This window comes from Podarcis cretensis (genome assembly GCF_951804945.1).
Source record: "Podarcis cretensis genome assembly, chromosome: 14".
Classification (NCBI taxonomy): Eukaryota; Metazoa; Chordata; class Lepidosauria; order Squamata; family Lacertidae; genus Podarcis; species Podarcis cretensis.
Genome location: NC_137183.1, coordinates 32,392,108 through 32,405,995, shown reverse-complemented (window position 1 = coordinate 32,405,995; position 13,888 = coordinate 32,392,108). Strand labels below are relative to the sequence as shown.

Below are 13,888 nucleotides of genomic sequence, written 5' to 3'. Positions count from 1 at the left end.
ATGCTGGAGGAATAAAGGGGAAACTGCAAATGGATATGGAAATGCGAAGAACTGAAGTTAAGGCTGGAAAATTGAGAAACTGAAATTGACAGATTTGCCCATTCCTAGCGCTGCCACCTGGTCCTTTCACAGGAGATGGCCAGGATTTGAGCAGGACATCCAGCATGCATTACCGCTGTGCTTTAGCCAACTTATTTTTCCTTGGGGAGCTCCTATGCCTTTTACAAACTGCATAGCTTCCACGCTGTGGAAAGCTCCTTGCCCTGCAGCTGTTAATTGCAATAATTTATTATTTGTATGTCATTCTGTGGTTGTGTACCCAGAGAAGTGTACAGCATAAGGATACAGACAGCATAACGGAATCATCAAAATGCAAATAAAAGGCACTGCGCTTGAAGACCCAGACAGGGATGATGAGAGCCTGAGGAGAGGTGTAATGGTTAAGGATGCCGAAACTGGGACTTGGGAGACCTGGTTCAAATCTCTGCTCAGCCATGAAGCTCAACCTTCTCCTTGTCCCTCAGCCTTACTTACTTACCTTACCTTACTTAGCTTTAGCTTACCCTACCTCACAGGGTTGTTGTGTGGAAGGGAAGAACCACGTACACTACCAAAGGTGGATATACATGAACTATAATAGTGCTGCTTAACATTTGACAAGGTTCTGTGCCAATGGTGTATTGTGCATGTGAGAGGGAGAGAACAGTGACTCTTGTTGCTCTGGTGGTACTGGGGCGACTTGATGTGTGTTTTTTTTGCTTCCTCCCACCAGGGTTCTGGTCCTTCCTGTGGTTTGTGGGCTTCTGCTTCCTGGCCAACCAGTGGCAGAGGACGCCATCAAGCAAAGAAGCACATTACGCAGGTGATGCGGCCAGGGCGGCCATTGCCTTCTCGTTTTTCTCCATCATCTCCTGGGTAAGCTTTGGTGTCCAGTGGTGATCCTGTGATGTGTGGAATACTAATAATAATAGTAGTAAAAGGTAAAGGTAAAGGTACCCCTGCCTGTACGGGCCAGTCATGTCCGACTCTAGGGTTGTGCGCCCATCTCACTTAAGAGGCCGGGGGCCAGTGCTGTCCGGAGACACTTCCGGGTCATGTGGCCAGCGTGATGAAGCTGCTCTGGCGAGCCGGCACCAGCGCAGCACACGGAAACGCCATTTACCTTCCCGCTAGAAAGCGGTACATATTTATCTACTTGCACTTAGGGGTGCTTTCGAACTGCTAGGTGGGCAGGAGCTGGGACCGAAAGACGGGAGCTCACCCCGCCGTGGGGATTCGAACCGCCGACCATGCGATCGTCAAGCCCTAGGCGCTGAGGTTTTACCCACAGCGCCACCCGCGTCCCTATAATAGTAGTAGTGATGATGATGATGATGATGATGATGATAATTAATAATAACAACAACAACATTTTACAGTCATACCTCGGGTTGAAGTAGCTTCGGGATGAATATTTTTGGGTTGCGCTCCGCGGCGACCCGCACATAACAGAGCGTGTTACTTCCGGGTTTCACCACTCGTGCATGCTCAGACACTCAAAATGATGTCATGCGCATGCACGGAAGCGGCGAAACGCAACCTACGCATGTGCAGACGCGCAGTTGCATCTTACGTTTACTTCAGGATGTGAACAGGGCTCCGGAACGGTTCCTGTTTGTATCCAGAGGTACCACTATATTTTATTTATACCCAGCCACTCTGGGCTGCTCCCAACAGAGGACTAAAAACAGAATAAAACTTCAAACATTAAAAACTTCCCTAAACAGGGCTGCCTTCAGCTGTCTTCTAAAAGTCAGATAGTTGTTTCTTTCCTTGACATCTGATGGGAGGGTGTTCTACAGGGCGGGTGCCACTACCGAGAAGGCCCTCTGCCTGGTTCCCTGTAGCTTTGCTTCTTGCAGTGAGGGAACCACCAGAAGACCCTCCGAGCTGGACCTCAGTGCCCGGGCTGTATGATGGAAGTGGAGATGCTCCTTCAGGTATACTGGGCCGAGGCCATTTAGGGCTTTCAAGGTCAGCACCAACACTTTGAATTGTGCTTGGAAATGTACTGGAAACCAATGTAGGTCTTTCAGGACTGGTGTAATATGGTCTCGGTGGCCATTCCCAGTCACCAGTCTGGCTGCTTCATTCTGGATTAGTTGTAGTTTTAGGGTCACCTTCAAAGGTAGCCTCATGTAGAGTGTGTTGCAGTAGTCCAAGAGGGAGATAACTAGAGCATGCACCACTCTGGCGAGACAGTCTGCGGGCAGGTAGGGTCTCAGCCTGTGTACCAGATGAAGCTGGCAGACAGCTGCCTGGAACACAGAATTGACCTGCAACTCCATGGACAGCTGTGAGTCCAAAATTACTCCCAGGCTGCGCACCTGGTCCTTCGGGGCCACAGTTACTCCATTCAGGACCAGGGAGTCCTCTACACCTGCTTGTCCCCTGTCTCCCCTAAACAGTACTTCTGTCTTGTCAGGATTCAACCTCAATCTGTTAGCTGCCATCCATCCTCCAACTGCCTCCAGGCACTCGCACAGGACCTTCACCGCCTTCACTGGTTCTGTTTTGAAAGAGAGGTAGAGCTGGGTTTCATCTCCATACTGATGAACACCCAGCCCAAACCTCCTGAAGATCTCTCCCAGTGGCTTCATATAGATGTTAAAAAGCATGAGGGAGAGGACGGAACCCTGAGGCACCCCACAAGTGAGAGCCCCCAACACCTCTTTCTGGACATGGTCCAGGAGGAAGGAGTGGAACCACTGTATAATAGTGCCCCCAGCTCCCAGCCCCTTTAGACAGTCCATAAGAATGTCATGGTCAATGGTATCAAAGGCCGCTGAGAGATCCAGCAGAACTAGGAAACAGGGCAGAACTAGGAAGGGCCCTGGACTGAAAGGGAGGGCCTACCTGGAGATGCTGTCGGAAACCAAACCTGGGACCTCCTGCTTTTCCAAACAAATGCTCTGCTGTGGAGTTAAGAACCATCCCTTGGAAATAAATCAAGATTCCAGTCCTCATGGTTCTGAATCCAGGGTTGATTCAACTGGAATGTCAGGATCTACCTTGTATGATGTCAGACCATTGGTCCTTCAAGCTCAGTATTTAGAGCCTGCCTGCAATGACCAGCATCTGCTTTGCAGTCTCTCCCTGTCCTATCCGGAAATACCATTGGGGACTCTGCCATTGATCGCTGACATAGGAACACAGGAAGCAGCCTTATACTGAATCAGACTACTGGTCCATCTAGCGCAGGAATGCCTGCAATGACTGGCAGCAGCTCTCCAGGTTTTCAGACTGGGAGTCTGTCCCAGCCCTGCCTGGAGATTGTGGGAACTGAACCATATAATTGTAGAATTGGAAAGGGACCCTGAGGATCATCTATAATATTTATTCAAGTTTTAAAAGGTTACAAGGCAGATCCAAGAGAAAAATAAAAATAAAAAAGCAAAAAACAGCTAAAAAGGAAAAAAAGGAAAAAAAGATACAATCTAAACAACAACAAAAAAAGCAAAAGAACAAGTTAAACTTTAATATAACTCCCTTTCTTAACTTATCTCCTTGACCTCCTCACATCTCCCCTCTTTGTATTCTAATTCATATAGATATTTCAGCAAATCCTTCACCTTATTTTTATCCTTATATCTTATCTTATTATACTGTAATTTTCCATTCTTTCTTTCACCAATTAACCATCCACTTTTACTTTATTTAATCTTATTTCTCATTAAAACTTATATATCTGAACTTATTCTTGAAACATTTCCCCTAGGGTCAAAAAAAAATTCCATTCCACGATTTTCCCATCTCTCATTAAAAGAAAAAGAAAAAAAAAATTATAATATATACATTTTAAATTCCCAATTTTCTTTCACCAACTCCCCTCCCCGGTTTCGGCCCCTAGCAATAGTTCCATCAATCTCGGAAAACCATCAACCCGGAGATCTTAAGTCCGAGGCTCTTAAATCTCTTTCATGTCCCCTCTGCCGGTCTTTTTGGTAGTCTTTGGTGTTAAAGAACAGATCTCGGGGAAGCTCCAACCCATCGGTAGTCATATTCCTTCTTAGCAGGTATGCCAGACTTCCGTAGTTAAAAGTAGGGCCTATAGGATATTCCTAATCTTGTTTCACGGGACCCTGAGGATCATCTAGTCCAACCCCCTGCAATGCCGGAATATGCAGCTGTCCAATATGGAGATTGAACCTGCGACCTTGGCATTATTAGCACCACACTCTAACCAACTGAGCTATCCCGTGGGACCTTCTGCATGCAGTGCAAATGTTTGTCCGCTGAGCTATAGCCAATCCCCTTAAATACATAGTGACAGAGGAAGCAGTCTTATGCTTAGTCAGAGCCTTCATCTGTCTAGCTCAGAATGGTCTGCAGCCCTTGACTGGCAGTGGCTCTCCAGGGAGTCAGGCAGGAGTTTTTCCCCAGCCCTGCTGAGTCAGAAAGTGCTCCGGTCCTGAGGCATCTGGTTGGCCACTATAAGAACAAGATGCTGGACTAGATGGTCCATGGGCCCAATCCAATTGCAAGACTTTCCTTACGTTCTTAGACTATTGGTCCATCTACTGTAGCTCAGTACTTCCCACACTGACTGGCAGCAGCTCTCTAGGGTTTCAGACCTGGGGATCCTACCCTTGGATCTGAGAATAGAACCTGGGACCTTCTGCATGCAAGGCCCTACTCACTGAACTATAGAACCTAGGAAGCCAGACTTTTGGTCCATCTAGCTCAATAGTGCCCACACTGACTGGCAGTGGCTCTTCAAGGTTTCAGGCTGGAAACATTCCCAGCCCTACCTGGAGATGCCAGGGGTTAAACTTGGGACCTTCTGCATGCAAAGTCGATTTTCTATCACTGAGCTATGCAAAATAGCCCCATGAACAGGCATAAGATTGTCCTTTTAGCTGCTCAGTAGAAGCTGGAGAAGCCCCAGAAGTCTCTGTCCTCCTCTGTGTTACAGCTTTTCAGGGATCCGAAGAAGGTGACCATCTCCCCCTCCCTCCATCAGCCAGTCCTCTCTTCTCCAGGCCAAGCAGACATGGGTCACCTCCATACCAGACATTCAAGCACCTTCAAAGTGCATGGCTTCCTATGTCCTAAAATGTGCCGGATTCCACAGGAGGTGCCAAATGCGGCGCAGGAGTCCGTGTTTTGATCTGATGTGGCATGTAGCCTTTCAAGATCCTCTTCCCGCTTTTGCCTGCCTTTTCAAGCCACTCCAAGGGGGTGTTGACAGTTAACAGCAAACGCTCTCGGATTTGTTCCCCTTTCATACTGTCAGGAGCTGCTAAGGGAGATGTTAACAGAATGCTCTGATCTGAAGGGAAGCATTGCAGCATTTGTGTCTTGCACGGTTTGCGTTTTAAACACGCATCCTTTCAAAAAGAAAAAGATGGGGAACGTTTTTGGCAAAGGAGGCATGGAAGACTGACCTGAGGATCTCGAAAGGCTTCGTCCTTCCAGTCTGCCCTGTGCTAGACCCCACCTTGCAAATTACACGATGGGGATTCTACCTTCCTGGTTATGCAGAGCCTCCTAGATACATCACACTGTCCATGTTGTGTCAGTATTTGCCTGAAACTGGTGTGTGGGAGAACCTTGGGCCCTCCAGATGTTTCTGAGCTACAACTCCCATCATCTCTGACCCTTGGTCATACCAACTAGGGCTGATGGGAGTTGCCGTCGTTGGCTATGCTTTGCCTCCATTTTCAGAGGCACTCACTGTGAGATCACAGTATGATGGACTAGACGGGCCATTAGCCTGATCCAGCAGGCTCTTAGGTCCTTACGTAGTTTGGCGACATCCAGAGGGCCAAAGTTTCTCCACATCTGGCCCAAATGTTACGTCTGGGTTGGTTTGTTTTTAAGTTGAGAGAAGAGGCCTGCATGATGAAAGTAATGACCAGTTTTTATTGACGTTATATTACAAGTTTCTGGGATTTTGCTTTTGTAGTCCACACTGCTCTATTTTAAATGAAAAGTGTGGTCTATAAATGTTTAAATAAAAATATTGAGCCAACAGCCCCTTGCCTTTGAGAAAACTAACTCAGTGGTTCCCAAAGTGGATGGTAAAAGGTAAAGGTAAAGGTACCCCTGCCCGTACGGGCCAGTCTTGACAGACTCTGGGGTTGTGCGCCCATCTCACTTAAGAGGCCAGGGGCCAGCGCTGTCCGGAGACACTTCCGGGTCACGTGGCCAGCGTGACATCGCTGCTCTGGCCAGAGCCAGAGCCAGAGCCGCACACGGAAACGCCGTTTACCTTCCCGCTGGTAAGCGGTCCCTATTTATCTACTTGCACCCGGAGGTGCTTTCGAACTGCTAGGTTGGCAGGCGCTGGGACCGAGCAGCGGGAGCGCACCCCGCCGCAGGGATTCGAACCGCCGACCTTTCGATCGGCAAGTCCTAGGCGCTGAGGCTTTAACCCACAGCGCCAGGAGGCACTAAAGAGGCAGGGGTGTAAAATAATAACAAACAACAGCAGCAACAACTTGTATAAACAAGTTGTATAAGACCCTTTACCCATAGATCTCACAGTGGTTCACAACATAAATGACTGACCGAGTTTGAAAAGCTGGTGTTGCTGGATCAAGTTTGTCAGTTTTGCTGAATTAATGAAACAAAATAATATTAATTGGATTTTGAATAGATGTGCGCTTGCTACTGTCTTTGAACTTTATTGTGTCCTTATCTTCCTTAGTGAGTTGTGCAAACCACCAATCCGAGCAACCCTTTTTTTATTACAGGGTTGGGGGTTACCGGGGATGAGTTGAGGGAACATTTTGGGAGCTGCTGACATAAACCTTTGTCTTCCCCACAAAAGGTTGCCCTGGCCCTCAAGGCGCTCCAAAGATACCGGCTGGGAACCGACATGTCCCTGTTCGCCACGGACCAGTTCCCCACTGACCCCAGCGCGGCCTACCCAGGCTACCCCACTGGCAGTGGCGTGGAGAGCACAGAAACCTACCAGAGCCCCCCCTTCTCGGAGACCCTAGACACCAGTCCAAAGGGCTACCAGGTGCCGGCATATTGAAGGGCAGGAGGAAGTCCTCTCCCTCCCTCAAGGTTGTATAGCAAATGGGAACCCGACCCAGAGAAATGGGGCAACTTTCCCTTTCATGGTGCAGTATAGTCAACTGGTTGGTTGCAAGTGTATTCTAAAGTACCTTTTCTTTTTTTAAAACAAAAAAAATTAATGTGGCAAGTTAACGTAACTGGGTTCAATTTACTCTTAGCTAATGGTGCAGTGAATTCTCTACAGTGGTATTGGTTCTTGTCTTACCTGTCTGAGGATATTTTTTGAATTATTATTTTTTTAAAAACAACAGTGTTCCCTCTAAGCATGAAACGTTAGGATGGTTGCTACCAACTCCCATCTTTGTGAGCCGTCCCTGCAATCTTGGCTCATTGTGGCATTTCTTCTGAATTCGCACACAGAGGCTGGCAATAGTCCAGCCTGTTAAGAGACGTCCCACTCCTTACACAGATGAGTAGATGCTTTATTTTGTGCTTCCGGGGCTTAATCCAGAAAATTGCTCCCACTGTCTTCATCCTATGAACCTTCCGGATCATCCTCTCCTATTTTTTTATTCCCTTGCTCTATAGCCCTAGAAAAAAGGTAGTTTTAAAGCAGCCTTCTTGCCCTCCAGTTGTTTTGGATTCCAACTCTCATAATCCCCAGTGGGAGCTGATGGGAGTCCAAAACATCTGGAGGGAACCCAGCTGGGGAAGACTGTTTTCAAAAGGAATGTGCCAAATTTAAAACCAAAAATAATGGTTGTGTTGATTTCATTTCATTTGTGTGTGTGTGTTATGTACTTGGCATATTTCCTGTGCTAAATGAGTGAAAAACCTTCTGTATTAGCTGTGTTAGCTTTGCGATTCTGGTACCGCAGGAAGTTTTTTCCTCCCCCCCCCCCAAATGGCTTTGATGCAAGAATCATTTTTGTACACCTTTTACACAAAAATTACTGCTCTGGGGTGAGGGTGGGGAAACAGTCACACTGTCAGGCCATCAGCCTTTAAGAGTCTCCTAGCAGTGGGGAAATGTAGCATTCAGTAGCTCAGCTGTCGTCTAAAAATAGGGCTTGCTAACTGCTAGGGTCCTCATCATATCCTCATGAGTGTGATCCAGCCCACCAATTCTGCCTCTGCCTCTGCCTCAGAGATGGGGGACACACTTCAAGCAGTCTGGGAAAAGATGGAAGCGGAAAGGAAGAAATATGTCTGTTGAGGGAATAGCAGCAGGAGTGGAAGGCTTCTTGTGACAGGCCATTTTCGACATGGTTGGCCTCAAGATGGCATCCATTAATTGGTTTTTCTTAATAAAAATTCTGCCGCTATCAATATGCAGCCATTTTGGCAGCCCCTTCAGTACCAAAAATTATCCACGCTATCCCTTTGAAAAGGTTGTGTCTGGTAGAGGCCATTTTATTTTGAACACAGAGTGGAATAACGTGCATCACAGTATTTGTTGGGAATAGCTCCAGCCTCATTCTGTAAAGAAAGTTTGGGCAAAAAGTTTCACAGTGGCAGACAAGAGAAAACGAAGACAGTTGGGAGTCGGAAACCAGAGAGAAAAGGCTAAATTCCCATGAAGATGTAGTAATGCTTAAGGGTTACAAAGACAGTGGGCTTAAATGAAATTTAAACTATGAGAAGATGGGTAAGTGAACTGAAATATAACGACGCTGCCTTTTAAAGTGATTTCAACAGCAAGATGTAAATTATTTTATATTAAGGCGGATCCCGATAATCTGCCATTCTCATTCAGCTGTAACTCTGGAGAAATTTGATCTCTGAAATCCCACCATGAAGATAGGGCCCCAATCCAGTAAGAGAGAGCTGCATGTGCAAGGAAGCTTTCGTGGACATATGCCCTTAACAGTTTGATACACAATATTTCCGTGGAGGTGGCCAAATTGGCTGGAACTAAGAGTGTCCCATTTCAGTCTTTCTGATTTTACAATGGAAGGCCATCAGTCTTGTAGACAAAGACCTATATAGGGTTTACACTGATACAGAGAATGGTATTAATACAGGGTACACATAGAACTGTAGCAATATTTTCCTTAGAGAGAACACTGGCATTTTAGCAGTATACAAAATTGTGTCTAAATATTTTTTCGGGGGGCGGGGGGAGGGAGGGCAGACACACACACACACACACACACACACAGAAAGTCACAAAAGTATAATACATTTAAATGTTTCTTTAAATCGATTGTATATGTGAAATAAATGTCTGTTCAGTAAAGTGTATTTTTTCTAACTATAAAGAAATTCATTCAGAGTATCCTTGTATTAATTGTAAAGAGAAAGAAAGAGATTATGTTCTGTCTGACTAGTAGAACTGCCTTGGTCAGTAGTGTTAATGTGTTATATATTACAAATTTGAATGTATGCACCTCAATGCCTACATCTGTATTCTCTTCCTTTCCAACCCATTCCTAACCTCCCCACGATTAGCACTGCGGTTTATACAAAGCTGTGTCATTCAGACAGGACTAAGGACAAGTGCAAGAGACTTCGGGGCTATTGATAGAAAATCCAAAATACTCCCCCACCCCGCCTTCTCCTGTATTTGGGAAGCTCTGGGTAAGATACAGGCCCAGCATCACTGTGGAGTCGATTCTTCAGAAACTTTAATTCCCATTGCCCATTCCGGTCTGGCTGAGTTGTAGTTCAGAACACCTGGAGGGCACCAGCTTGGAGAAGGCTAACGTAAGGCCCTAACCACGGTCATGCTGGGGCTGATGAGGGTTATTGTCCAACAGCTTCTGCAGGGCCATTACTTCCACAACTCTGCTTTAGGTTAAAGACAAATGCCCAGCTTCTTCACCCAGCACATAGTTAAACTATAGAACTTCCTTCCACAGGAGGCAGTGATGGCCATCCACCAACTTGGATGGCTTTTAAAAGAGGATTGGACAATTTCACGGAGGAGAGGGCTATCAATGGCTCTTAGCCACGATGGCTAAGCTCTGCCTTCATGGTTGGAGACCTCAATGCTTCTGAATGGCCGTTGCTGGAAACTGTAGGAGGGGAGAGCTGCTGCCGTTGTGCCCAGGTCCTGCTTGTAGGGTTCCCAGAAGAGGCATCTGGTTGGCTACTGTGAGAAGAGGCTGCAGGGTGCTGGACTAGGTGGGCCCTTGGCCTAATCCAGCAGGCTCTTCTGATGTTTGCATGTTCACCTGCATACTTTGGAAAAAGGTGTGCAGAAGTCGGCAGGATGAAGCTCAGGCTCCATCTGAAAGCTGATTTGGGGTTCTCAGTTTGGAGTAACAAAGGTACTTGCTGCTTGGGCCAACAGGAAGAACTCGAGGGGATTGGCATTTGGGGCAAATTTAATCTACAAGCTTCTCTTTTTGGGGGGAGGGATAGATGAGCAGGTAAATAATATATACTTGGCTAAAGTTATATATTGGCCAGTCAGACCTTTTTTTATTGTGTGGGCAAACTATCCAAGCCGACAAGTAATAGATGAACGAGCCGATTTCACCTGCTTTTGCCAGGAAAAATATTGCTGGCAAGTTGTGGTTCTTTGAATTCTTTTGCCACTACCGTAATCCTAAAACATATTCTCTCCCCACACCCTGCTTGTAAAAAAGTGTAGCAGCTACTTAAATTTATCCCCTGAATGCAAATGGTGCTTCTCTTGTAACTGTAGCTCTGACTTCCTCAACCTGGATGTTTTGGGATGACACATTCCATTTGCACCAACCAGGACAGCCTCTGGTTTAAAGGCAGTGCTAGGTAGATGATGGGGTAGGCAAACCTGTCTATACCTTGCAAAAGATTAGGTGGCATGCATCTATCACTGATTGCAGTTGCTGGGCAAACCCAGCACCCAAGTGGTCTTCCTGCCTGGCATTGTAAGGGGGAAATAGTTGCCACAAGCCAGTAGAGAAAGCTGTGGGGCCCCTAAACGGGTGGTGAAAACGGCATCCACTTGGTGAATTAGTTAGCAAGGATCTGTCGAATGAAGGTGAGGCTCACATACTGCACATCCAGAAATAACTTGCTTTGTTTCCTACCACTGGAGAAAAGGCAGGGAGCTGCCTAGTTGGGTGTGACTGGGCTTCGAAATCCTTAAGTCTTTCAAATTATCACGCTGAACCTTTGTGTAGGTTTGCCAAGTTAAGTAAACCAGCCAATGAGACTTTGGCCTGTTGCCACCACTCTGCAATTAAGGCAAAAAGCCACTACCGGCGGCGTTAAAAGCATTCGCTCTCCTTGTTTCCATGTGCTCCTATCAGCACGCGGCCAATGTTTTGCGACTCAAGCCATGTAACAGGGACTCGTCAGAGGAACTGTGTACACAGAGCTCTAACCAAAATACATTCTTACAGATTACATGGTAGATAATGAGTAGGAGCTGTTGGTAAGTTGTCCTGCTAGTTCCCCCTGCCCCATTCCTGTTTTTCTTGAGATCAGTGCTCAGTGTTTTATCTCCCATCCATCTTTCTGCCAGAGACCATTAACCCACAGCTTAAAGTGGGGGGGGGGCACTTTCACAAAGGGGTGTGGAGCTGGTCAAACCCCATCAGTCCTCGGCACCTGTGCTGCTTTTGTTATGCTCATCCAGGCATTCAAAATGTGTCAAAATAACTTTCTGGTGTGCCCAAAGGGGTTGTTTGCAACTTGGAAATGCTTGTCTTGCACTGCCATCAGTGCTCTTCATGCACAACAGCTCAGAGTATGGAAAAGCTGCCTCTTATCTCAACAGGACCACAAACTCACATGGCTGGGGTGAAGGTGCCACAGCTTGCTTCTGGCACTCAGGGCAAATCGCAGCTCAGTTTGCCCTGAAGAGGAAATTGCCAGTAGCCTCCACCCAGCACAGCTAAAAGCCTTGACCAGAGCCATTGTGTCAACCACCTGTTTTAAAAAGCAGTCAGGATTATTTGTCAAACAAACACCTTGTGGTAAAAGCTGACTTTTGACACCCAGGGTGTATTTTCAGGGCCCACCCTATTCCTGTGACTGCCATTTCTTTTCAACTGTTGTTAATACTGAATTTTAAATTGTTGCAACCCAGCACTGCTGGTGAAGTGCAGGAAATACATTTAATGACATGCCAGCCCCACTGCACACAAAGCAAAGAAAGCAGGCTTTGGGAACGGGTTCCATGCTTTATGGCAAACACCTGCTAAGTGCAATTGGAGAAAGGCTGGCTGACCTCATCCTCCTCTGAAATCCAGACAGAGCCAGCGCTCTGGTCCTGACTGCTGCAAGCCCAACATGCAGTTGCTTCAGGCTAGAAGAGGCCCACATCAGTCTGCTGAAAGACCGCAATGTGCTGCTACTCACAGTTGGTTGATTGACTGATTTCGTTTGTAGTCCGCCTTTTTCTCCAAGGAGCTCAAGTTGGCATACATAGTTCTCCCCCTCTTCAATTAACCCCAACAATGCTAAGAGGTAGGTTAGGTTGAGAGGCAGTGATTGGCTCAAGGTCGCCCAGTGTGCTGTGTAACTGAGTGGGGATTTGAACCCTGGCCTCTCATATCTTAGTGTGACCATCTAACCACTACACCACACTGGCTTTGCAGTCACCTGGTCGAGCATCCTGCAACTAGCATGCTAGAGCAAAATAACAGTAACATGCCCCAAGTTTCTAATTACGCCAGGAGCAGAAAGTTGTCACGCTTGGTTGCGGCCGCAGAAAACCATCTCACGTCTTCTAAGCCATGCTTGTCGAGATGAGCGCAGCAACCTCTTCTATCATATTCTTAAGGGAATAATCATGGTGTGGCCTAACCCAGTTCTGTCCTTTCTCCTGTGGGGCTGTCAGAAGCCTTACTACAGTCTCACAGACACCCTTTTCCCTTCCATGAGGGAACGCCATCACCTAATCCTCCAAGTGCTACACAGAATGGCAAAGTCGATCACTTAATGTTTGCCAAGTCTTTATGCTGCAGGAGTAGAAACAGGTTAACTCTCACCAGGCTAACTCCAGCTACCTATAAGCCCTTTGCTCCTTCCATTCCAATACAGAGCATCTTTATGAAAACCCCTTCGCCTCTTTTGACGTCCTGCAATATACAGGCAGGGGAAACTCATTTTGCTCAAAGGTTCACTCATTTGCCTTTAATAGACTGTGTAGAGGCTACCACAGAGACAGGCAGAGAAAGCCTTTCAGGGTGAGCAAGGCCCAATAATACCTTTTTAGTACAGAGAGAGAGAAAGAAGCCTCCCTTTCATTTTGCTGCAAGTATGCAGTTCGACCTCACATTGTTTTCATCGTTTTTAATAGGATACCAAACATACAGATACCTCCCTTCAAAAGCAGACTGCTTCAAACACACAACAGAAAGTTGCAGTTGTTAGTGACCCAACGTGCACTGTGGTAGAAAAGTGAACTGTGTGAACATAGGGGCTTTCAATGTTTATAGTTCTATTTTTGTCTGTATATATAACGATAGATAGATATAACATTTTGGAAAGACAAAGCATCACTCTGTGACTGTGTTATTTTAATTGTCTGTATACCAACTGCAACTTATTTTTCAATAAACATTTACAAATGAACAGCTCGAGACCTCTTGACATTCTGCTGGATCAAGTGTAAAGGGGGAAGGAAGTGAGAGAGACCTGTGGGTGACTGAAACAGCTAAAGGATGCTTATAAATAGCTGATAGAAATAGTAAGAATCTAAACCAGGCAGGGTGACACATGACAGACATTGGCTTTTTAAAGCCACCAACAGTTGAGAAGTTTTAACCACAGCAGACCAGCTAGCAAAATCTATTGTGAGCTGGAAACTTATTTGTGAGTCTGAGCCAGTTGTATGTTCAATTTCATACTATTTCTGCACTTTAAAATAGAAAAAGAGGGGAAGACAATTGCCAAGAACAGCTGCCTGATTTTATTTCACTCTTTCCAATGGGACTCAGGT

At 46.4% G+C, this 13,888-nt stretch overlaps 1 protein-coding gene across 1 annotated transcript in view; it reads left to right on the top strand.

Annotated features, from left to right (window-relative positions):
* The window catches only part of SYNGR3 (synaptogyrin 3), a 42,028-nt gene extending 28,507 nt beyond the window's left edge, over nucleotides 1–13,521 (top strand). The window contains exons 3-4 of the mRNA XM_079952718.1: nucleotides 773–915; nucleotides 6,815–13,521. Coding sequence (XP_079808844.1) covers nucleotides 773–915; nucleotides 6,815–7,024 — 353 coding nt within the window. The 3' untranslated portion in view covers nucleotides 7,025–13,521. The remainder of the gene's footprint in view (nucleotides 1–772; nucleotides 916–6,814) is intronic.
* Nucleotides 13,522–13,888: the final 367 nt, after the last annotated feature.